The 26,959-nt window shown below is 40.3% G+C and overlaps 1 protein-coding gene across 2 annotated transcripts in view; it reads left to right on the top strand.

Moving 5' to 3' along the window:
* Positions 1-26,959, top strand: part of rps6ka1 (ribosomal protein S6 kinase a, polypeptide 1) — a 47,280-nt gene that overhangs the window by 3,369 nt on the left and 16,952 nt on the right. Inside the window, exons 1-2 of one of the 2 annotated variants that reach the window (XM_078277126.1) lie at positions 2,627-3,248; positions 10,640-10,684. In XM_078277126.1, coding sequence (XP_078133252.1) covers positions 3,186-3,248; positions 10,640-10,684 — 108 coding nt within the window. In that variant the 5' untranslated portion in view covers positions 2,627-3,185. Of the gene's footprint in view, positions 1-2,626; positions 3,249-10,639; positions 10,685-26,959 lie in introns of those variants that run through there. The other variant, XM_078277124.1, reaches the window with a different exon arrangement.

The following is a 26,959-nucleotide window of genomic DNA, read 5'->3' as shown; positions in this document are numbered from 1 at the left end:
ATACAGACAAAGCAAACACAAAATTCACAGAACATAAATAAAGAAACAAAGCTGCACAAATGAACATAGGTAGATAAAAAAGAAATATATACACGTATATGGCAGTGTGACAAAGGCTAAATAAGGTAAAAGAAAAGAAATGAAATCAGAGAAAAACAGCAGTAATAAATGAACAGATGAACTTTGAGATGCTCAGAACCAGCTACCACTTCACAACTGGAGTATGCATGTATTTCCATTTTAATTGCACTGTGTAGTGCTACATACACACACATTGTATGATGCACTGTTTCTCCTTCTGCATACTACACATCGCGCTCCGTCTCCTCCACCTCTTTGGTTTCATCTCAAACTGAAAATGAGGTTAAACAGCAGTGTCAAATTTCTGCATCAGTTTGCAGTCTGTCGTTTGGGCACCAAATCTGCCATCTATTCAGTCACAGCTCCGAACACTTTGTTCCTGCGTCAATACACCAACAATTCAGGGTGGAGTTTCGCTCCTTGCACATGCATGGCAAGCTGGACTGACTCATATTACCCATGATGCTTCTTGTCTAGCCGAAGGTGGGGGTTAGGGTATCCCTGCAGTCTCTGATTCTGGACAGGAGATACCTCTGAGTCATTGCTGTCACCTGTGATGTCACAAGACAAGAGATTCCCTGCAGTCAGAATAGCAATGTACTTCACATCTATCCAACAGCCACAACATGTCAATCAAGATCAATGGACTTTCTGATAGGTTGTCCGTTTCTGTCTGGCCACTAGACCCTCACCTTACAATGTATTGATTTTTGGAAAGCATCATTGTTAAAAAAGAGCTCACCCTCCCCATCCCAGGCCTCTTCAGAAGACTTTTCACCCTTCTGGCTCATCTTCTTTTATCAATTCCCATGAATTGTCTTTAATACACCCTTCACTTTCACCAAAGGATCAAACTGTACATATGAAATACTTCATATCATACAGGAGGAGCTGTAAATAGTAAGAAATGTGAGTGGCAGTTGTCTTGTACATAATGGAAAAGGGGGAAAATGAGAGGAAAGAGGATGAGATTATTAAAAAAAACAGCAGTGGTTGCACAGCTTCACTAAATACCATCAATATAGCATTATGAGGTGTCATGAGTGTGCCCTTAGCAGCTGCTTATCCATCATCAAGATAAATTGGTTAATTTAAGCTTGGGGAGGGCAGTGACTTTGAATATTACATACAATTGAGTGTGATGGATAACCCTTCTCCTCTGTGTTGTAATCTTACCTTCAGACCCCCCTTTGGTGGTATGGATTTGTCAGAAAATAAATGAGCTGTCTATTGACTTCCTTCTCCTTCCCTGGTGTGTGGAAATGTGGAGGAAAAGGTGCCAACAAACAGGTTTTAATATACTAATATATGTTGCAACACTTCAGAATAATGGATCATGTAAGCATGTTATATGTGCAGAAATATTAGCAAATCATCTACAAAAATTAATGTATGAATAGGTTAAGACTGCAGTAAACCTTCAGGCATGAATGAATGAATGTGGCAGTTTTTTATGTAGTGAAAAGACAAGGTGTTGCATGTTATCAGCTTGGATGCGAAGTCCAAAAGCCGCAGATGTGTCAAGAACATTATATGCAATTACATAAGATAGGACATGTTTAGATCTAACCTGTCACAAATCTCAGACTGGTAGGTTGACATGATTTAAATGGCTTCATCAATGTCGCAGCAGCATTTTGCATATTTGTACCCATAACATACCCATCAAAAGACCACATCATACCAATTCATTTTAAATTTTTCCCCCCCCATGAAATGCCATGCCTTCATGATCTTAAATTTGAATCAAAAATGTGTCCGATCCATCCACAGCGAGGCTGTTTGATGCTCTTCAGTTGCCAATAGTAACCAAAGCTAGCCAAGAGCAAAATCCACTCGGCAGTGAATGAAGCATAAAAGTGTTGCAGGGTGGATGTGAAGTATTACATCACTGAAGATTTCAAGGACCATTACAAGAGCTGTTGTCAATGAAAAGCGTGCTTCATCAATGTAATGTCCGGACAGAATCAAACAGCAATGGTCACGACCCAAATTCCAGCCTCTTCGAGTCTTTACATTGTATTCATTGTGTAATCTAAGTTATGTAACTCTTTGCAACATACTGTGTGTTGTTTTTAGACCTAGAGGAAGAAAGTGATGTGGGACTACAGGCAATGTGCACTAAAAATATTCTCATAGAATTCAAAACATTGTAGTTTTGTAAAAAGCTGACATGAAAAGTCAGTAGCACACTCTGCTTTGCCCTACAAATCCATCTTTTGTCAGTTTACAGTAGGCCTACACATTGATTCAGCCACATAGCTCTCTTTGGCTGCCGTTCATTTCCATTTATTAACTGATTGAGAGGTTTTCCTTTGAACGCAGAGGGCCTACTCCTCTGATGCACCTGCTGCACCACAAGCATCAAAGAAAGCATGCCGTTCATAAATAGCAGGCTCCAGTCTGCATTACGTATTTGCAGTTCATCTCTCCGCCAGATGATGGCACGGTCAGACCTGGGCGGAACAAGTAGAAAAGGGGGCTGGATAAAATCCTGCAGGAGTCGGCCAATAACAGCTCGAGCTGGAGCCTGTTTAGTACTACAGATCCACACTGAGGTGTCTACGCGCGTCGCACACGGTTGGGAACAGGGAGAAATCACAAGTAGGCTACACAGGGAGGAAGCCGATAAGATCTGATACGGCGTCGATTGCAAAGACAGCACGGACTCTGGCTAATTCCTTCAGGTGGCATTAACTCCCAGCCCTGTTAGAGGATCCCACTGTTGGGCTCTCCTCAGCTCTCCCGCTTGCCAAACCCAAATCACGACAAGCCACTGCGCGTACCTAAAAGGACAAGAGGGTTTGTTTGGTGTTTATGGGTGTTTCAGCTGGATTATTACTTTCAACAATACACACAAGTGGGCAGCAGCCGGAGTCAAATCAAGGGATTACAATTGTTTGTAAAGCTCTTGGTTGTGCTTGCAGCGTCTTCTTCCCTGAGCAGCAGAGAGCAAAGTGCTGATAAATCTACTCCACCTGGACTTTGGACCTGAGTAAGGAGCTTCTCGGTGAAGTGCACTTGACACAAGCGGCACCGACAAGATCTAGGGAGACCGAATTCGTTCTTGAGCAGCTGAGAGGGAAACTAAAAATCCTGAGAACATGCCTCTTGCTCAGATCGCAGAGCCATGGCCCACTATGGAACTATTGCAGCTGGAAACGGAGGTAATGAGAGGTGAAATATGTCGACGCTATTTTGCATGCATTGTTTAACCAGTTTTTATTCAATTGACTTTGTTTGGTTAAGGTAAAATGGCGTACAAGGTGTGAACACACATTAGCCCTCAATTCAAGGTGTTCAGTCACCACTTTCTAGAAAGTTATGTTAGACTATAGCCTACATGCAAAGCTGGCGGTGAATAGACCTAATACATAATTCATAATGTATGTCCAGTGTAAATAAAGTATGAATTTTTAATCGTGGCAAGTCAACATTTGCCACTTACATCCTACACAGCTCTTTGGAGACAATCATGCAGGGCTATGGTATGATTGGCAGTCTTAACCAATAGGAACGTGTTTCATTATGACCTATTCATGTGAGAGTTTTCAATTGGTCCCAAAGGGAGCTTTCAGAGCTCAGTTTAGAAATAATTCACTTTCTTGTATTCCTGAAGCTCTTGAGCAACTCTATTTCAAAGCTCAGCACCAGAGAGAAGACCAGTCTGTAATCTGAAGGAAATGTACTGTCTCATCCTCACTGTCTGTCACTGCTCTCACAAGTGGTTTCCAGGGAATTCTCTAGTGTAAAGTCTTCTCACACATCACATGGCATCACAAAAAAGGTAGACAAACTCTAAAGTAAGTAGTACATTTATAATTCAATAATGTACAATGTAAAGTTTGAGTTCTATAATGTAGGCTGCCGAATTGGTCTATTTTTTCCTTTTTCTTATTGTTGCTAATGCTTTACAGTTTAATCTACACCCACACTTGTGCCACCAGTCTCATGCTATACAGTATTAGTTTGTGTGTTTTCTCTGAAGAGTTTTAATTGAACTGTCTTGTTGGAAGTGTCTGAATACTACACTGCAGGTAGAGGATGAAACTGTTGAGCATCGACTCTTATAAAGATTTTATGTTTTACAATTTTTCTCAAAGAGGGAGAGATTTGTGGCTCTAATGTATCCAGACCCCCATTATTCTGATGTAGCATCATTATTCATGAACTCTTCAATTGCCTCTTGAACAGACTACTTGCTTACTGTATATGCAACTATCACATTATGGTAATGAGTGGAATGGGTAGCGTGGAAGCAACCGGTGTCACATTAGGCTACACTGGTTTTAAAAATAAATCACTTACTGTTTTCCCTGTTTGCAATATAATATCTGTAGTCATCTAGCTGAAAGAAAAGCCTTTTATAAATGCGTCAGACAATTAAGCAGGTGAAGCGAGCCTATTAGATGTGAACATGTTTTGTGTGTCTGATCTCACTGACGAATAGCTCTGTTCACCATATTACACCGTGTCCTCAATCAGCCTTACGAGTGATCAGTATGATTATTTGCCAGAAATTTAGTAAAAAGTTATTCTTACGAACTGATTTAGCTAATTAAACTTGAGGCCTAACTCATGAAAGACAAGGTAATGAGTCTTGAAAAATAATGGTGCAGTGGTGCTTACGATGAATGGAAGACCATTTCCAACCATCTGCAAATATTGCAGAAAGAAGCACTTTTTTTAGAAACGGTGACTTAGTTTGTCCCGCAGACTCCACTATTTACAGGATTCTGCGGCACATGAGTTGGCTGAGTAGCATATCATCACAGCTGAACAGATGGTGGTGCTGAGCCTGTGAGTTACAGTGTTAAGTTTAATACTGTAAAAAACTACCCTCCCTTTGGTACGTGTAATAGTCACAAGTCGCTCACAAACAAATTTGTGAGAACATTGCTAAAAATACAGTATGTGTGTAAATATCAGCCTATATATATTGTAAGGAGAAATTATTTTTGTTCTCTCATGTCTGCATTGGCCTCCCAAAATACAGTATCTGTAATTTATTTGATCGCACCAGTCACTCACTGCCAGTCAGAGTGGGATCTGTGCCATTCATCACTGTCCCCACCAACCTACCAGCCAGCTGCACACTTTGGTTCCTGATGGCAGAGCGAGACAGCTCAGGGCTCAGATTGATTGAGCAGAAAGAGCGAGTGAAACTGGAGGCCATGCCAGTGAACATGTTGGAAGAGTCAAACGGGAGGCATGGCAAAGGGTCTGCTAGTCATAGACAGATGGGACAGATACAGAGAGACACATTTTTTGGCTGATTTGGAAAATAAAGGATGGAAGGATATCATAAAGACACCATTCTCATCTGCACAAATCACACAAAGTGACTTGCTATGATATGGCAGCAGATGAGAAGTCTGCTCCCATCCCTCATTATGTGAGTGTTTGTGTTTGGAAGGTGTCATGAATGGAAATCACATTTACTGGCTTTTGTGCTCAAAGCTGTGTCAAAGCAAACACTCAAGAAATGTGCAATGAGCTATTCAAAAATATTTGTTTGAGTGAGCCCTTTTATTCATCACCAATAACTTCTCTGTGAATCATCTCTGATACCAGCAGTTCAACAAATCATCCCCTTCATGTCTCAATTGAGTCACTGCCACCTGCATTGGCCACTCTCATTACTATGTTAGTGAAGGTCCTCCAAAAGACCCAAATCATGCTTCTGTCAGTGTCCTTTAAGCCTTTTGACTCCTGTTAAAGAATCATTCTTATTTCATTGATTCACAAGCAGGGGATCTTGAAACTGAAACTAGAAGGGCACTCTGAGAGCACATACCTCCACCAAGACATGCCCCCCAAGACATGCCCCATCTAACAATGTTAATGTCGGTAACACATTTTTCCGATTTATTCTGACACCATTTGAATGCAGCACAAATGCCCTATTTCGCAATGTTAAGTGAAAAATAATTGGTGTATCCATGCTGGGATTTGGATTTGCTCCAAAATTTCAGGGTTCTTCCTTGGCCCATGCCACACCCTTTTGTCAAAAGTCTGGCCAGTAGTTTAGACAGACCGACAACTCAAGAATGATGTTTACAAAAGCACAAACATGTCTGTATTTATGGAAGAAGTGACCTTTTTGTTTTGTAACTAAGCCCTTAGTTCCTTGCTGCTTTTTTTTGCTTTTAGTTAAAAATGTTGATTATTTTTCCCGCTTTGGCGGCATCTTTGGTTTGACAGTTTTTTCTGCTTGTTTTCAAAAGACACATTTAGCTGGTTTAGTTTTGTGGTACCAACCTGTGTTTTGTTCAAAATTGTTTGTTTTGTGGCCACTCTTCACAATGGCTATTGTTTCACTTCAGTTTTCTTTTCTCAATCTTTGTACTCATTCTTAAATGCATTATTTTCACCGTCAGCCTCCCTTTTCTTTTCTTCGCTTCAAACTGAACTGGCCATTTACTTTAACGTCCTGAACTTCTATCTGAAATTGAGTTCCTATTCTGGATAAAATTGTATTTCGGTCCGCATCTGGACCCGAGTCCACCAATTGAGGCTTAGGGCTCTATCTTGCACCCGGTGCAGCACAGTGCAGCACAAAGCCCGACGCAAGTATCTTTGCTAGTTTAAGACCGATCGCGCCACTGACCAACAAAAACCTGGTCTAAAGTCAATAATGCAGCATTTCATTGTTATTTTAACAGCAAATTAGTAAAATGTGCCTAGGCTTATACACAGTGCACACACTATATGCTGAATGAAGCGCAGCAGCACACAAACATGCAGAAGATTACAAATATAAATATTACGGTGCAAATCCGCCATCAAAATAGCAATGCACCAAGATACAAACACGCCTGGCTTTTAAAGGAAATGGGAGATGACACTCTGATTGGTTTATTGCATGTTACGCCCAAAACGCCTATGAATTAAGAGAACTAAGTACAACCCTTTTGAACCATGCGCCCGGCGCACAGACCCTTTTTTTTCGCCGTCAAACTAGCAGAAGTGGATTTGGACACACCCTAAACGCACCTGCGCCATACGCTTCACGCTGTGCGCTTAGTTCGTTAAAATAGGGCCCTTAAAGTCATAAATCCATTGACACATGCATAAATTTTGTATACCCTCCTCACGTCTAAGAATGAGTGGAATTATATTTCTTCATTATTTTAGAAAGTTAAGACAAGTGCAAACTAAAAAGCTGAGATGTGAAGAGCAGGATTGAACAAGCCTAGATGGTGGAGAGAGAGAGATGTTTCTTCAGTTATTACGTAACGGGCCATGTAGAGGAGAAAGTAGGGTTAACGTACGGAATGTGTGCCCCGTTTGCAAGCCAGGCGTGGTCAGCAGAGGCACACTTGTGTATGTTGAGTAAGTGCGTGCATACTGAAGTTCAGTTCACATTCGTGCTTTGCTTACTGTGTGCGTTCATGTGCGTAGGCTTATCTGCAGCTAATCTGGGTGTGACCTGTTGAACACCTGAGCAGGGCTGGGTCGGCATGTGATAACAAACCCTTTTGCTTGATAGTTATTCTGAGAAAGTGAGTCCTCATTTCTTTTAACTTTCAGAGTTTAAAAGTGAACCTGTCAGTGAAGCCAAGACTGTATGGTGACCTATGTTAGGGAGAAGCCTTTTAGCGAACATTAAGAAGAGGCTGGAAATAGTTATTTCCATTTTCTGGAATTGACCAAAAGAGGACATTAGTAATGTGACCTGCTGTCAATACTCACTGGCAGGTAAGATTATGAGGATTACAGGAACAGACAAAAGAATGGTTACTGTATTTCTTAGTTGCCTAGTTACAGGGCAGCGCTGCTCTAATCACGATGTTAGCGCAGATTTATCTATCAAACACACAGCATGAGCGCTCTGAGCTTGTTTACTTTGCCTTATCATATAGGAGTCCTGTGAGAAATTAAGTTATTGCTCTGGCAGGCTTAATAGGTTTGGTTGGCTACATGTGGCCTGTAAATATCTTAAGTGAACTTGTGTGCATCTTGTATCGTTTTACCTATATGTTTACTTGTGTGTGTGTGTGCGTGCGTGCTGTTGTCTGAGTTTATCATCAGAAAAACAGAAACTGATGTTAATAGCAGCAGCATTTTAGGTGTGTGTGGGAAGCCCAGGGGAGGGAAAGCACCATTAACTGGGCCACTTGGATCAGCCATGCAAAGCTAATGAGGTTGAAATGTGTTGAGCAGCAACGTGCAACATTAGGGGAGGCATTGTTGAACACAGACAGTTGCACTCACTCACTTAGGATTCCCACCACTGGTCTTCACCATACTGGCTTAAACAAAGCCCACCACACACATCTAACTGATGGGATAAAAGGAAGGAAAAGTGAGACGATTTCACTTTGAGATTAGATTTGTCTACAAAGCCCATCTTAACAAACAACACACACTGCACTTCCTCTTGGTTTCCTTTTGAGATTACGACTACTAAAACACATCTGTGTTTGACTTCGAACTGCACTTGGCTGCTTAATGGTTTCCATTTCTCCTGCCACCTCACATTACAGCTTTTATGACTGGCACAGTTTGGCTAAATTAAATTGCCTCCCTTGAGATGATGTTTAAAGTCCAACCAGATGAACTTTTGGTTTGTAAAAATGCCCGGGTTGTAGCACCCATCCATCTTATAACTGTTGGTTGTTGCTAGAAAGCAGGAAACAAGGAAGTATATCCAGTTGCCAAACGCATCCAATCTCTCCGCACAGAATGTATTGTGAGGCTTTACAGCAATATAAATTAGTTCCAGAGTCTGTGTTCTTTCTGTTCAGAAGGTTTTTTTTTCTTTATTATCCAAGAGCTTAGCAAAGCTTTCTTGTCCCTGCCGGTGCATCCTTTTACGTCTCGCACTGTATACCCTTTCTGTTTAGTGTTTGATTGCTAAAGCCACTACTTGTTGTTGTATTTTGTATAAAGGAAGAGGGAAGAGGGCATGGAGGAAGTGTACAACCTCAGTTTCCTCTGTAATGGAAAAACAAAGCAAAAAGCGGAAAAGCGGGGGTGTAGTCATTTAGGGTATTCTCACACTTGGCCAAAATACTTGACCCGGGAGTGTTTCTTTGATCATTGGAAGGGGTCAGTTATTATCATAGATTTATTTTCACATGTTTCAGAGGTATACCACTGTACATCACTAAAAGCCCAATCCACCCATCCTCCCCAACATGTTATGGTCAATGTACTGTCCACAGGGAGTAGTCGGCCTGTGAAAACAATTGTATTGTAGGCTTTTGTGGCTCTGAAGGAACTTTGTCAAGTCTGACAAAATTACAGTCTTTTGTAACCTTGGCTTCGGCTTGATTACTACATATTTTTACCAGAAAATGTTTGCATTACTGGAGGATCGAAGTTTGAAAGGCATGGACATTTAGAACAGGAAGGGACTGATGAAAGACTCAAAAGAAGTTGCATTATGGGAAGTGTAGGATCCTGTGTTTTTGGAGCTTGACCCATACCAGGGACTAAAGGTTGATTGATTTTGACATTTCTCTATTGTTTCTAAAGTTCTAGAAAACATATGTTATAAGAATGGAAGATATAAGACACTTATAATTGTATTACTAGTCCCACTAACGGCAGACAGTGATAAACTGTTTCCTTGCAACAGGTTACGTTGTTCATCATCTTGCACCATGAAAGTGAGTCCTCTGAATTTGTGTTTCAATTTTCTAAATGCAAAACAAACAAAATTGGGATCCATCAAATTATATGCAAATCATCTAACTTAACACCATGTCTGATAATATATATTTTATTACTCATAATTTGACACACTCAACCAATAACTGCATTCGACTTCCAATATGGACCTAGGACTTGCTTCTCTGCACCTCACCTGAGTTAGAAAACAGTTTTCACTCAGAAAGCAAACTCTTGGGGTAAACAGCTTATGGTCCAGAGTACAAAGTTAAAAATAAAACTCTCCTATTGTCCAAAATATGAAGTTCTGGGATCCTGAATGTATAAATGCTACGAGTCAGCTAGACAACCTATCTTACTGAGGTTGTGTTTTTTGTTCCTGTGTAGACTTTACATGGCCAATGACAAGTGATCCTAATGGCCCCTGCTTTTTAAAAATGATATCACAGGTGTCTCGCATAATAACCTCTAACCTCCTTCTTATCATTCTCCTTTCTACCTTCGTGTGCAACAGAATGATACACACATCTAATCCTGTAATCTGACTGAAATCCAACTGTATGTTCAAAGTTAGCCACCCACTTCTGCTGTATGTTGATTTTCCAAATAGCCTTCAGCGAGCCATTGTTTTGCAAATAACAATGATTACCCTTTTCTGCCAGACTTACCTACTGGGGAACGGATGAAGGATGTGCATTTGTGTGTCAGCCCTAGATTGTTAGGTTTGCCAGCTGAGGAGCGAAGTGCTGGATACAGTGGACTGTTGCCACCCACACAGTCTTGCAAATATTCTCTCTCTCTCCCTCTCTTTCTTTGTCTGGTTTTACACACACACACACACACACACACACACACACACACACACACACACACACACACACAGTATAATATATGCGCTCACTATCACACTAACTGTTTCTCACATCTGCTTTCTTGACAGAATGGGCAGAGCATTGCTGAGGATGGAGTCACGCCTGCTGTCAAGGTACATGGCATCTCTGGAACACCCAAACATACACACATACAGAAAGCTGCCATGCTCTCACTCCGTGTCTGCGCAAATGTGTGACTCTGCATTGATTTATTCATTTAGCAATTGCATTGACAGCCCTCACAGGGCATTAGCTAGCCAGAGTTTAATGTGTTGAATACTGTCTGCGTGGGGCTGATCGAGCGACAGTCAAGCTACTTTGTGTATAGTGATGTGTCTGGGTTAATGTAATAGGGCCATAGTGTTAAACATTCTGCATGTCCTCATGTGTCCTGTCAGTATATTCTACAGAGGCAAATACACGCAAGCTTTCACGTACAGAAACACACACACACACACACACACACACTGAGAAGCATCGAGTCAGCCCTTTCCTGCCTCCTGGCTGGCCTCTCCGCTTTATTGTCCCGCTCTGAAACGTGATCCTGTTTCCTCCTGTAGACTATTACTCTCCAGCCATGTAGCAGAGGACAGATAAATGCAGATGTGATGTGTTCCAACTCTTCAGCCAAAGAGTGATGTCAAATATAAGGGCAGTTTTTGAAAAATCCCTTTTTATAAATCCTCAAAAAAAAAAAAAAAAAAATCTCTAATAGGAAGAAACGGCCTGGGCTTCAACATGATGCCAGAGATTGTCTGTGTCACTACAGTTAGCTGCTTGTCATGACTAAATGTGACTGAAAAAAGAAACTGGATTGGTCACATCATGGCAGATACCCGATCCACATAATAAGGTCAGTATAGGCGCTGATACAAGCGTATTGGATTGGTACATCCCTAATCATATCATCAGAATATGACTCTGCTAAAAGTCGATTTATATTTAATTATTGCTCAGGCCTGGGTAGTCCTGTAATTATGTGCATAACATGTTGTGCTAATTGATTGGGGAGTATTTCAGTAATCTGATCAGTTATGTAATCTTGTTAATTAGGACGACCTCCAAATGGGTTTAGGGATTGTCTGCCTGTGATTCTACAGGAGAGGTAGCTCATTGACCTCAACCAAAAGGATCGATGGCGTGAGATGGCATAATATGATGTTGGATGTGCATATGGTGAAAATAAGTCGGTATAAAAAATATGTCACACTGAGGCTTCAGATCATGGCTGTTGTGGATGGGGGTAGACCTTGTCCCTAGACCATTCTGGCACCGATGCAGGCAGGGCAGTTGTAACCAGGTGCTACGGCGATCGATGCCGAGCTGCTGTTTAAATGCTGGGAATTTGATAATGGCTGCTGTTATCTACTCCAGCCATGGGAGTTACCTGGCTCCAGCAGACCTAATGGGGAGAACGGAGGGGGAGGGAGGGGATAAAGGTAACGATTGAGACTGAGGAGGGGGACAGTGTCTGCCCTTGCTGGCTGAACTAAAGTTTAAACCTGAGATACGCTTTAATACAGTAAAGTGATTGTCCCTAGAGTATGGTAGGACTTTGTGTGTGTGTGTGTGTGGGGTTTTGAGGGCGGTAAAGTTGAGTCAGTCCTCTGCCCCTGGAGAAGACCTCGACACCACTAATGAGCCATCTTCTCTGTCCAGACACTTCTCTCTGGCTTTCACATGCTGTAAAAATGGGTGAATACACAAGAGCATATTACTCTGCTAATAGCGGCGCTTTTGTCTCTCTCATGCTTTTTCTGAGCCATTAACCTGAAGCAGAAGGTAAGGCACCTTGGCATCCTACTGTTGACAGTGTTTTAACCCAGTGAGTTTCTTTTTTTTTCCTTTAGCCTTTATTGTCTGTTTTAGGACAGAGGAAGTCAGGTAGAAAGCAAGTTCTATTGTGCTGAGTAGGGCTGTAACTGATTTTCATTATTCATTAGTCTGTCTTTTTTTTTCATCAATTAATTTGAGTCTTTAGTCCAATGGTTTCTATCCTGAGGGTTGTTAGCCACACAAGAGATTGTCAATTCAATCTAAGGGGTTATTGTTTAGACTTTTCTCTCATCTTGGCTTCTTCCTTGTGAAATACTGTATAGTTTCACACCTTGAAGCTTATAAAAATGATTCTGATAAAACAATCTGAGAGGGGAAAGTAACTCTTGGGTTGCAAGTACATATTGCTTCATAAGAAGGGATCACAAAACAAAAAGTTTGGAAACCAAAGCTCCAGAGAGCATGTTTTCTCTGAACTGCTTGTTTTGTCAAAACCCAAAGAAACGAAGAAAGAACTGGTACACTCAGCACTAGAAGTGAAAAGACTATAACAGCCATCTCTGGTTTTATTGCACATTTCTTTGGCTTTTTTGCAGCTCTCATCCTTTAGTGCAGTTTAAAAGGCATAAAAAACTTTAAAAAGAACTTAGATTCTGGTGTGACAGAACAGTAGCTGTTAACAGCAAATGACCTCTGGTGTATTGATGGGACGATCAGACAGCAGAGCACAGTCACCTGAGAGGGTACTCATCTGATCTGTCTCGTCGCAGGGGGATGATATTACCCAGCAATTTACTCCCTGGCAATAAGCCAGGCTTACAGTGATCTGCTCTGTGTGGAAATTGACCTATTTCTAGCAACAAATCACATCAACCTCATTGCCCTGGAGAATACCTGGGAGAATGATTTGTTCAGAAAGCTGAAACAATGGATATGACAGCGCCAGTTTTCAAGTGAGAAGTGCTACAGGAAGGACTTTTTTTTAAAAAGAGTGTAAGAGTTCAGCTGTAAAAGTAAAAATGCGTCAGCCTAGCCTTTGGACCCCTTGCAATGATTTTGTATGATCTGGTTGCTGCTGCTGTTTTACAGGTGGGCTTATAAATAACAGCTACATCTGTATTCATTTTCATAATCTCCTTGCACCTTGTATTGCAATTATTTTACAAAAGGCGCTATATAAATACATTTCACGTTTAATCAAATAATATGTTTCTCAAGCAAAACCAACAATAATTTTCTGGTTTCACCTTCTTTAATGTGAAGATTTGCCGCTTTAAATTAATGGCCCTCTGCAAATCCTAATACATCATACTGCACACCATCAGTTGGAAAACAAGTTTGCTCATTCAAGGAAGCACATCGTTTACATCTATAGAGCTGATAAAAGGAAGAGGCCAGCTAAAAGAAAGTCAGAGGAGGCGGAGAGACATTATTCCTCGTCTACTACATCTCCAGATCAACAAATCTGACTGACAAACCACAGACCTGATGAGGCCAGCAGGAGGTAATTTATTCAGCCTTGCTGTAATTTACCTAACCAAATACATTACACAACACTTTACTAATAGACAGTCTGAGTTTTGCTTTGTTAGTGAAGCTGAATCACTTGGTCTAAATTAAATCATTGTGTATATCTGTGTGGGTGTGGGTGTGTGTGTGGCAGAGACAACCAGCCACTTGGAAGAAAAGAAACGTCCTTAGTCTTGATTCGTTAAAAATATAACCCTCATAAACTGAGACTTCATCAGGACTGTGTGGGTGTGCTTGGATCCGATATGATTGACAATGGAGTGGGAGTATCGGCAAACAACCCACCAACTGTCATCAGATTTTGATTCAAATGTTTCTAAATCCTGTTTGGATGTGACATCCCCTTTTTTCTAACTGAGCCCTGCCCACTTCAAACCAGTGACACACAAATAAACAAATACAGAAATCTCACATGTAAAACAACTGAAACAGTTCAAACTTTGGGAGAGAATTGTGTGCCCATATTGGCCCTTAGCAATTACAGTAAAGTTGATTGAGAAAATACATTTTCTGGGCAAATTCAAATGATATTTACCTTTTTTCAAACTTTACCCAATCGTGCATCATAAATCTCAGTTGATATTAAATTCACTTGATTAACAGTCACTATTAAAGGACAAAGCGCAAAATAAACCTAGGGGTTAATAACACGTGTACCGAGTCGACTGTTCTCTGGGATATGTTTTGATGGTAATCGAATGTGTCTCTAGCTTGAAACAAGCAAACAAGGTATAAAATAGCGATTTATTTTTACTCTACTAGTGCCCCGAAAGCCTAGCGTTAAGCTAATCAGCGGTTCGCGCTAGCTTGTTTCAAGCTAGAGACACATTCGATTACCATCAAAACATGTCCCAGAGAACGGTCGACTCGGTACACGTATTAACCCCTAGGTTCATTTTGCGCCGGAATTGTCCTTTTTAAGCAGTCAGGATAAACGTTTCTGACCTTTATTACTACATATTGTTACAGATAATAGACTTTTTATTACATCTTTAAGTACAACATTGCATTATTGCCAGACCTCAAGAACTTAAAATACTTCAGCAGTGTGAGGAGAATTGGTTGTCATTACACGTCAAAGCAGCTGACAGCCATCCCGGCAAAAGGAAAAGCGGGATTATAAAGGGATGATTACGGATGTAATGTTACTGTAAATGGAGGACACACTGAGAACATAGCTTTTGTAGTTGTTAAAGACATAAGGGGGGAGCACAAGGCAGCCACTAGACCCATTATGGTGTCACTATAAGCATAATGTTGAAGGACCAAACAAGACGATATGATGCTACATACAACAATGGATGATATGGATTATGTTGCTGAAGTGGTAAGGAAATGTTTCGTTCTTGTTTATGTTGTTCTGCAAGAACTACAAGTTCTAACTATTGATTAAAAAGGATACTACACACTACTTAGTTACCTTTCAAGTCTACATGGTAAATGTAATTAAACATCAACTTTTACGCTTTTTTGTCTTTGAAGTGGCCTTGTTTAGGATGCATGATTGGGTTAAGTATAAAACATAATATATAATTTTTAGGTCCTTTAAAATTCCATGATAGTTGGGCAAATCCGTTCTGCTTATGAAGATGCAATTGATAGCTTCAAAACAGCCAAATGGACAATTGGAGTGAGTAGTGCTGCAAGAACGATAATTTTCAATGTCAATGTTTATTTTCTTGTTAATCGTCTATAGAATGTCCAAAAATTGTGAAGCAAAACCCTTGTAATTTCCCAAAGTATATCAAAATGCTTGTTTCACGAACACTGTACAAACAGATCTTTAGTTGAACGTCACTGAAAATGCCCCTGCATGCTACATTTACTAAATGTTGACAGAAACTCTGTATGCGGTCAATAATAGTATGCAGTTTTGCTTTTTTTTTTTTCTGTGTGTGCTTTTGTCTATCTTATTTCTGCTGCTGTGATTCCCACTTCAGTATGAACTCCCACCTACCAAACCTGAGGGCAAAAAGCAGGACGAGTTAATGCCTTTACCATTGGTGTCTGACATTTTTTGTACTCCCTAATGTAGATAATGACTTTTACTGCGGCTAGGTGCTGAGCGAGTGGTATTTGTGCTTTACGGACCGAGTGAAGAGAGGACACAGCGGAGGGGGAGACGGGAGTGAGGGAATTGTCAAGAGCATGAGAGGAGAGGGAATGGATGGGGGAGCAAACGGCAAAGGAGGACTGCAGTAGAAGTGTACAGAGAGAGGAGAGTGATTGGTAGAACACTCCTGCATAGTTCCCCCGTCAGTCCGTCAGTGCATACAAACACAGTCAAACAGTTCAGAGATTGTGACTGAAGAAAGACTTTACATGCCAGGAAACTAAAAAGGAGGAAGTTGCAAAATAATTCAGCACTTCAGACACCCACTCTGGGTCTCTTGGGGAAAAATGCGTGTGAAGCAGATGCACTCATGTTGCTCTCTGTGAATTGTGATCGAATATACTGTACCTCTTGCTAATCTTTACTGTATACATCCTCAGATCATGAACCGCAGGCTTTCACATGGCAGTTCATCTTTGCCTTTCTGTTCATGTGTGTTAATCAGAAGGAGGCCTTGGTGTTTCCAGAACTGATTAAATATTTACCAGTGGCGAGAGTGTGAAGGCAGGGATTGTAGCTTACACGATGAGCTTTTTGACCTCTGGGCTACCGTAGCGCGCTGCAGGGCTGGCGAGTCATTCTGCATAGCCTCGCGGCATCAGTTTGTGCAACCATAAGCCTCTCTGTGTGCACATGCATGTTGTTGGCATAGCAACTTCCCTTGCTTTCTTGTACAAACATGACCTTGCATTTGATTCATGTGGCATTACCCACCTTCCCCCACCTTCGCTCTCTAAATACACACACATATTCCATAGAGGAATACGTTATCAGACTGTATTTCGAACAAAAAATAACCATAAAATATAAAAACACAATAAGTGGGTAGCAACACACCAAAAGGAAAAACAATATCTATGAAGTGTTACAAATATGTTCAGTCTGTCCGAAAAGGAGCGGGACGAGGCCAAAGCTTGTTAATTTTCCCACCCCTCATTCAACTTTAAATGGTTCCTGTATATATTGTATATTTTGTAAAGCAAAACATTAACTTTCTGTCCAAGAGTTGGATGTGAAGATTGATACCACTCTTATATCTGTACAATGAATATGAAGCCACAGCCAGCAGAGGGTTAGCCTAGCTTAGCATAAAGGCTGGAAATGGGGACAAACGGCTAGCCCATCCAATAAATAACTCACCGTAAAGCCACAACATTGCTTTTACGCTTTGGTTTTTGTGTTATCTTATCTTTGGACAGAACCAGGCTAGCTGTTTCCCCTTTTCCAGTCTTTATGCTAAGCTAAGCTCACCGACTGCTAGCTTTTTATTTGTGGTATTCTCTCTCTCTCTCTCTCTCTCTCTCTCTCTCTCTCTCTCTCTCTCTCTCAGCAAGAAAGGCAATAAGCTTATTTCCCAGAATGTCTTCTTAAAGGGAGGTCTCCTCATGCACTTTCTGCTTGTCTCCTCTCTGTATGTATCTGTTATAGAGAGCAATCTCCTTAGTAGGCATACAGCAAGTATTGCTCCTTGAGGGCTTTCAATCTGGTAAATTCACTGAACTCTCCTGAAATGGCCTGAGGGCAGAAGAAAGAGAAGCAGAATTGGTTCTTTTCTACCTTCTCAGTTGCTTTTCTCTTACTCTAATCCTCCAGCTTCCTCCTTTTTCTCTTGGCTCGCATCCCTGCAGGGCCTGTTTGCATTTTACCTCTTGATGAGATGCATCCTATCATTTTTAAATCGCTCCACTTCCTTGACCCCTTTGGGTTTCGCTGAATAATAGTATGATTTATGTGAAGGCTGTGCATAGGGCAGTTTACTGTGGAGGTGTGCTTTTGTCCCGAGCTCCTACTGAAGCTCATATTCTCACCAGGATGTTGTGTTGCATCAAATCTTCTGTGTTTTTGTCGACCTATGTGGAGGGCCAGATAGCTGAAGATTGCAGAATGGGACACATTCATCACTGTTCTGGTGTTGAATAAATCATCTGACACTATCTGAATGTGGTAATACTCCTCAACCATCTGCTGCTCCTGTTGGCCAAGTTCCAATGAATGCCGCTAATTGTTTCCAAATACTATGATGATATCACCAGACCTGTGATCTTGGATTGGTTTACTTCAAAATATCTAGATTTAAGTTCAGAGTTTAAATATTTGGTCTGCAAATATGACTTCAGCTCTTTCTCAACATCTCCTTTTCAATCCCCTTCCTCTTTCCTCAAAACTGTGAAACATCCACGTGCGAGTGACTCAACCTCTAATCATTTTAGTTGTCCAGTAGGTGATCATGAATAAAATATATGGGTCTGCACAAGGTGGCTCTGAGGTGTGAATGTGCATAACTGAATAACCTTACAACAGGATATTGCTGAAAAAGGGCACGCATGCCCAGAGGATCTTTCCAAGCGTATTAAAGGTTAAATAAATACAATAAAACTTTATGAAAGGAATGATGATCAGGACAGAGGACGGCTGTTGAGCTGTACTTCCAGCTCAATCCTGTGCTGTGTTGTGTCTTGCCTTCCTGCTCTGCACAGCATCATCAAACATTTTCAGAGCTGTAAAGTGTCAAACCCTTCTTAGAAAAACCAACCACCATCTTGCAAAAGAGTGAGAAATCTTGCCAGGGGTGTAATGCATTATGCCGGCATCTGCTTGGCTGTGATCCCCAATGAGCACAGGCCTGTATTAACAAGGTTTGGACATTCCTTGGAGCTTGACGGAGCTAAACACTTCACATTCCACTGCAGGGTTAGAGGGAGGGGCTAATGTGAGAGAGGGGTTGAATGTTAAGAGAATAGAGCTGTGACTAACTATATCACGTTGGGCTTCAGGATGTAGCCTAACATGCACTTAATGTATTATAGTCTAGTCAGTGCATACACTATGGATGTTTTATGTGTGTCTGTGGCAGTGTGTATGTGTCACTAGGTGCATGGGTTTCCTAAACTCAGTTGAACTTATAAAAAAAATGTGCATGGATTCAAATATGCCATGTCCTCAGTTCATTCTTCCCGTTGCAAAAATAAACCCTAAAATGTTGCAAAGGCTGCCGCAGCTAGGAAAATAAAAATGTCAACTTCATTCTAACATGACTCAGACAGTTACTAATCCTCTGAAATGACTGAGTTGACAGAGTGTATTGCTCTTTGCAGTCCCCCTATGACCCACTATTTTTTCTTTGTCTCCTTTTCCTCTGTTGGTAGCATGCATTATTCCCCTTCATATCTCGACACTATTTTCATTTCCTGTGTGTGTGATTAGCTAGTTAGCTATCACAGTAATGAGCCGAGAGTTCATAAAAGTCACACCCATGGGCGAGCTTGCACAGCCTAATTGAAATCACAATTGTTGGTCTTAAATGTTTGCCATTTAAGACCAACCTTAAATGGCATTTGATTTATGACACCATGGAAAAGATATTGGCTCTTGCAAAAACAAATCCACTTATTTTAGTTGTAGTTATAACTGAGGTTTTTGTGAAATGATTTGGAAGCAATAGCATGATATGGATGTGTCATCGGAGGGCTTGCATTTTCCAGCTGCTACCTAGCTTACAAGAGTTAAAATGTTTCGCTCCATGACTAATTAAAATCAGATGTAAATACTGCAGTGTGATAAGTTTTATTTTAAGGGCATTGATGTTTACCTATTTAACTTTTGGGTTGTCTTATGGAAGCAGCTCTGAAGTAAACCACAAAAATAAACCCACATCTTTCTTTAAAGAAGGTAGTTTCTTTCAAGAGTTGTGACAAAATCAGCATTGAAACTAATTGATGATCTTATGAGAAACTTATGAGAAGTGGATAGATACAAGAAAGAGGCACTACCGAAGAGGGAAATTACTGTCATAGCAAGTCATAATCACACTTGTGTGTCACTTTCTGCTTGAGTGGAGAGCAAATAAACTGCATCTGTTGGCATATTAATTACATACATTTAGTTAGAAACATGAGCACTAGAACACACTCTAATAGTGATTTAGAGTGAAAAGCTGCGATGATAATCTTGTTAGGCTAAGAATGTCAGTTGTTAAAGCTGATAGTGATACCACAAAACTGCCAAGTTCAGCTCATGAAACATGTTCAAAGATCAGCTGATATGAGTGCTGTCTCTGTGTATCGACGAGCTTTGACAGTCAGAAATGTTCTGCAAATGTCTGTGCTGCACAAGAGAGCCACATCCTCTAGTGTGTGTGTGTGTGTGTGTGTGTGTGTGTGTGTGTGTGTGTGTGTGTGTGTGTGTCCCCCAAAAAAATGTGAGTTTGATTGAACAGGCTGCCGCAGCTAGGAAAAGAAAAATGTCAACTTGGTTCTAACATGACTCAGACAGTTACCAATCCTCTGAAATGACTGTTGAGCAGCATTATGTGCTGGAGTTGACGGAGTGTATTGCTCTTTGCAGTCCCCCTATGACCCACTATTTTTTCTTTGTGATTGTGATTTAGTGGCTACATGATTGTCCACTCAGTCATCAGACTATATTTGTATTTTGTTTACTGAAAGGTGGTGGAAACCCAGATGTTTATTTTATAAAAATGTTTTTCCATTAGTTTTGAGAGATTATCAAGTGTTGATGAAGAATGTGTGTTCATTAGCACTTAAGAATTAAAAATACATTCCTTCATCGTTGCATGAATGTTGCTAAACAAAACCTTGTTAGTATAGCGTGAAAAACTGCAATTTTCACTTTGCATGAAGAATCCTAACAAAGTCGTTTATAACATTTGAACTGTATTCTGTAGTCTATAGTAGAAAATACATGTTTTGTTCCTGTATATCGTGCATACATGTTCCTATTCCTTTTGTTGATACATATTTGGTTGCTTTACTATTTTTAATAAATGTTTTGTAGATTTCTTTCTCCTACTCTGTATGATTTTAAATACATTTGTATCTGTCCTTAAACAAAACAATTCACTCCTTTTGGTAATATTGGTGTTTATGTGTATTAACAAGACATGAAAGGATTAGTTGTTTGACATCAAATTAATCTGCACCTACAGTATTTTCATAATGGATGAATAGCTTGAGTAAAAAATGCCAAATGGTTGCTGCTTTTCTTTGCCTTAATGATAGTAGTAAAGTGAATTTATTTGGGTTTTGGACTGTTGGTTGAATAAAATTTTAATACTTCACCTTGGGCTCTTGGAAGTTGCGATGGGCATTTTTCACTATACATAAAATTATTAATCAAGCAAATCAACAGAATAATCTTAAACTTAGTTGCAGCCATATATTTCTCTTTATTTATTTATTTAATTATTTATAGCTTTGTAGATTATGAAATTACTGTAACATAACAGCTTGCTTTTATATATGGCAATAGCAGCCCCTTGTCATTTCAATTACATCATGTCCACGATCTGATCATGAAGACTTGACATTACGAGGCTACCGATGTGGGGGTCGACACCTGCTCTAAATATGTCCATCGTTAGTGTCTCTTTTCTTTTCCATACTCTCAATTGGTTTTGGCATTATTTTCCCTGTCTATGTTTCTCATCTACTTACATCACACATGATAATGGGATTGTTTTTGTCAGTTTTAAAGGTAGCGATGCCTGGCTCATTTGATTATTTTGCGAGCAGGCTCACGAGGAACAACCAGACCTGCCAGTTATTGCCTATAATTTGTGTTTGATCAGACGATAAAACAAGTGGAAACAGCCTCTGGATTTTGTCAAAGTGGACTCTGGTGTTCCAGCAGCACCGTAGATCAGGACAGGGAGGGAACCCTGATGACGCACACACATACGCACATACACACACACACTCCTCCTAAATCTTATCTCTAAATGAGAAAAGGCACTGAGGCTTGAAGATGCCCTCTTACATGGTCTCCTTCTCACTGCCCCTTAATAATTTTACTCTCTACAATCCAGTACAGCACCCTCTTCTTCTCTTCCTCTCCCCTCTTATCTTCCATCATACTGCTCAGCACTGCTCCTTATAGTCTAATACATCATCATGTCTTGTAGTCCAGATAAAGCCTGGTTATTTAACGATTTGTTGAGCAGGTGTCCTTGGCTGTCCTGCCCCGTTCCATCCTGTTGGCTTTTGTTCTTGCAAAGTTTTTGAGCAAAGCTTTTCTGCCTTTCTGTGAAGTATAGTCACTCAAAGGCGAGGACAGCCTTAAATTAACTCAGCCTTTTGTCGCATCCTGAATGTTATTTTTTTCAGCAAGGTCAAACGTATAGCAAAAAAGATGTTTGACCACAGTGATTCCTGATTGAATGGCGTTCAGCGAATCAATAGCTTTCAGTGAATAGTCTGATATGCGTTTGGTTCATCAGTTATGCATAAACAACTCTTGATGTTCCTAGTCCTACATGGCAAGTTAGTCAGTTAACAAGAGTGTGGAATGGAAAAACAGCTTCATTATGCAAGACGGACGGACTTTGCTCTGTCATACAATCTTCTGGTTACAATAAAAAACAAATCTATTACCTATGCTTATCCACATGCAGGCACATGCAAGCAAAAAGTGCGCACACACACACACACACACACACACACACACACCATCATTCACGTCTTATCAAGTGTGTGAGTCATAGAGTTGTGTTTATGCCACAAGTTATTTGAGCCTCTCTAGAAAGGTTTTAACGCAAATTAAATTGGCTCCTTATTCTTTGCAGTAGCTAATAGATCTTGTTGTGATTGCCTCTGCAGGCCCAGGAGGTGTGCGTGCGTGCGTGTTAGTGCTTGGAGGAAGTAAATCAGTGATGGTTAGTGATGTTTCAGTGCAGTTTGTAGTGTGTTGTGGGGTTGGTAGCGATTGATGAAAGCACCTGTCAGTCCTGTTGTCTGAGTTTATCAGCAACAGAAACTAATGTTAATAGCAGCAGCATTTTAGGTGGCTTGGTGTGTTGGTACACACACACACACACACACACACACACACACACACACACACAGCCTGCCTCTGTGCTTGAAGTGGGCTCTAAATCTTTGGATTCTATTTTACACAATATAACCTCTGTTCCTCCCTCCTCTTGCCCATCAGCTTTATAGTTCACCTAACTGCTCTCTGTTCTCATGGGATGCTGTTAAACTATCTTATCTCTCCATCAAGAGTTTTTCAGAACATCTCAAAAGATTAATTGTGCTACAAGCGATCATTAAAGGAAGATTTGGGTTTATTCAAGTCATGTATATATATTTTTTTTAATAGTTTTGGTCATAATTCCTATCAGTAATGATAACATTGGCTAGAAACACGAGCAGTGAGACAATCCCACTGTCTTAAACAAGCCAACCGTTTAATTTATTAATCACAGCCATTGTTCCATTGACTGTTTTATATCCACACTGTTCTTGTGGCTTTAATACTGATGTTTGGATTTTATTTTTATTTAACAAGTAAAGACCAATGTGATTTTGAATATCATCTATCTCCTCCAAAGAAAATCTCACTCTCTGAAAATGAAAAAATGCAGATTGAATAACTAATTGGGGGACGATGTACTGATTACCTCATCTACTGATGACCTACTTGATTTCAAAATCAGCATCTTGTTGTTCATAAAGTAATACATTATTCAGCTTTTTTTCACTAGAAGTTTGGCTAACCTGAGGATTTGTTAAAAACCTGCGTGATTGTCCGATCGTGATTCTTCTTCTGTTGGAACGACATATTCCCTGTAGAGCCCGACCTGACATAAGCAAGTTTAGAAATGAGGACGGCATTACATAGTGTCTACCAGAGAGCACTGACAACTTTATTTTTCAATGCTCCACTCAATATGTATCTGGGTCACAAGTGTCTAAAAAACTAATTTAGAGGCTCCTTATTAAAAATGTTTACGTATCTGTTTACCCAGATCTCCACACTTAACTAGGTGAGTACAATATCCTAGTACAATATCCAGTTGGATTGATCAAATTACAGAAATAAGATGTTGGTATGAAACCTGTATTTATTTATTTATTTTTTTAGAATGTTTCACAGTGCCATATTCTGTGTGTAAGAGTGTGTTAGGCCAGACTCATGAAAATATTTGAATGAAAAACTCATAAAATACAACCAGGTGTCAACAAGCAGGTCAGTCCACAAATTGGTGTTTGATCATCGAACAGACCTACTATACTTGAACCAGTTGCCCCTCAGACTTTTGATACATCTATCTATTCACTTCATCCCCTCCTCCATCCATTCATGGCTGCTATGGGCCTAGTTGTCATGGTTACTGTGTCCTTGCCGTCGCTAAGTCCCCATTGTGAATTGTGCCGCCAGGAGGAAAAAGGTTTATGATAACATATACACACAAAATACAATCATGAGGGATTTTCATTCATACATCAGTTTGGCTTAAAACACACCTCTCTCTCTCTCTCTCTATCTCTCTGTCTCAGTAGTGATTACACAGGGCTACTCTGTCAGAGAGTCAGCCCCATTAATCAACGTGTGTGTGTTGTCTTATAGATAAGTCTGTGTATTCTGAAAGGTCTCTGATATTAGAGTCACAAGCTACATTGCCAACCTTTTAAAGGCCATCACAATATAAAGTGACTGTAGACAAATTCATTCTCATGCAGCATGGATGGTTTGGAGAGGAATCTGGGATCAGATTGCATGTTGAAGTAGAGTATAAAGTCACAAAAGTGCTCTCTTTGTGAAGATGGAGGCTGGCAAATTTTACCTGGTATCATCATCTAAAATGTGTCCCGTGTTTATGGCCTTGTTTCTCATATAACTCTCGTTTTACAAAGAGGATGCTGGGATATGGAGACAGACACAGTTGCCATAGTTTCACGCTTCTCCCGCTCGCTTAAGGAAAATGTTCCAACCAGTTCCTATCATCCTTTATAGTTCTCATTAATATGGATGTGATTGGTGTTTATTACCTCTGCTCTGCCCTTCTTGATTTAATAAAACCTTTGCTGCATTTGTTTTTATATTTCCATTGGATTGTTTTATCTTTCCAGGTTATTACATTTGTGTTTTCTGTCTGCTTTTGTTTTTTTCTCCTTTTGTTTCCTCTCTGTCTCAGCTGTTTCTCTTTCTCAGCAGTTTCCCCAGGAGCATTATACCCTTTGACCTTTGTTGCCGTGGCAGCAGTGTCGTATGCAGTACAGGAAATGCAAAATTACATTAACAACATATTTTGGTTACAAATGAGTTGATAAAAACACAGATCTGTCTACCCCCCACATTTGACAATGATTTTTTTTTTTTTTTTGGCATCTCTGTGTAATACTGACCTGAATGTCAACTTCTTCAATTAATTTACTCTTCAGGAAGATTTTTATTTACACTGATTTAGCATAGTCTGACATTGCTATGGCAGGGTTCCAAGTTTTCACCAGCCTTTTCATGTGTGCTGGCCCCATCTGTCATATTTCCAGCAGCTTTGGCAAGTTTGAAAGTCGTCTTCATTCACTCTTTTAATTCTAAACTCAATTAAGCCCCAACCTGGAGCTTCTTTTGTCTTTTCTGCATTTTATTACATTGCATTTAGTTTTTATTAGTTGAAGCCGCACCTTGTCCAGCCACAGCAGGCAGCTGTTTTCAAATAAAAAGCTTTGATTAATCCCGTTTTTAAGTTACATGCCTAGCACCAGACATCAGACAGACAAAGTTAACGACTAGCTGGTGAACATAGTGGAGCATTTAGCAACTAAAGAGCCAGATATTTCCCTCTGGAGTTAGTGGAGACCAATAACCGAGCCAGCAAGAGAGTGGATATTGGACTTAGATTCATCAGGTGGCCAGAAACCAGACTCCAAATGAATTTGAATGTTACTCAGAGCAAAAACTAACACAATGTGCTTTTTTAAAATAAATTAAGAGGAGGACCATCCATAAGTTCCATGATTTTCTCAATTAAAATCCATCCTACACCCTAAAATCCATCCGTTTGTCACAAAAACAACTTTTACAGCACTGAATATACTGTGACATTCTGGCCAACCGGAACGGTTAGTTGGCACTTATCTGTCCTCAATGGAAAAGAATGAAGGTGTGGCTGCCTGGGTGGCACTGCCCGGCTGGTTAAATATTTCCAACAAAGGTTTTCGTCTCAAGAGTTGCAGGCAGTGGAGTAGTTCATATATTAAAAGAGTTGGGTGTGTTGTCAATCAAGGCCCATGGTTATGAAAAGTGTTTAAGACAGGTTCAGGAAGGATGCCTACGCCAGTGTTTTGATTTATGCCCGTGTGTGTTTTGAGTGTGCATCTTTTGGCAAGATGTTAGGTTGATATTTAAGGAAAGATGAGAACTACTAGAGGGAGGAAGCAGTAAGTATTGACTGGGATATGAAGTTGCTATTTTAGGCTGCTCTGGCTGGTGTGAAGAGTTTGAACTGTAGAGTGGGAACAGTTACATGCTGTAAGAGAAATTAAAAATGAATGATGAAAAAGAAAATTGCTCATGCGATTGTTGCCACAATTGCCATTGTTTGTGTGGTTATGGGTTGTACTCTGTGTGTGTATATGCAGGTGTTGCTCTGTATTCTATGCATGGTGAACACATTTTCATTGCAGTCAGCCAGCTTAGCTTTAACTCCGATGACCTCGTTGTTCATATTACCAGCACTCACTCTTTCTTCTCTTCCTCTGTCTCATCTATCGCTCCCACTTATCTCTCTCTATCCCTCTCTTTTGTTCTCTCTTACTCGCTCCTGCCATTTCTGTCCCTCTTTATTTTATTTATTGACCATCTGTGGATATTGCACAAGGCCATTATGGCCTCATGTCATCTGGCCGAGCGCTGAACTGCCTATCATCTTACTGCTATCTTTGCTGGGGATATTAATAGTACAGATGCCAACACAGGATTTCCTGTAGCATTTGTGCTAATCCTGTAACATCCACATTTAACTTATAGCATTTGATATAAAACGAGCATCTATGCCAGTCGAGACTACTTGCTTACTAAACATTTGCCGGTGTCATTCAATGATGCTATTTGGTGCAGTGTATTGCGAGGCTGGGCCGGTATTGTAGTAGTTTCTATGTTTTTTTGTGATCAAGTGGTTTTTGATTTAGATGATTCTGGTTGTTGTCTGTCTGTCTGTCTGTCTGTA

This window comes from Sander vitreus, chromosome 20 (genome assembly GCF_031162955.1).
Source record: "Sander vitreus isolate 19-12246 chromosome 20, sanVit1, whole genome shotgun sequence".
NCBI lineage: Eukaryota > Metazoa > Chordata > Actinopteri > Perciformes > Percidae > Sander > Sander vitreus.
Note: the sequence above shows the minus strand (reverse complement) of the source record. Positions and strands in the feature narration are given on the sequence as shown.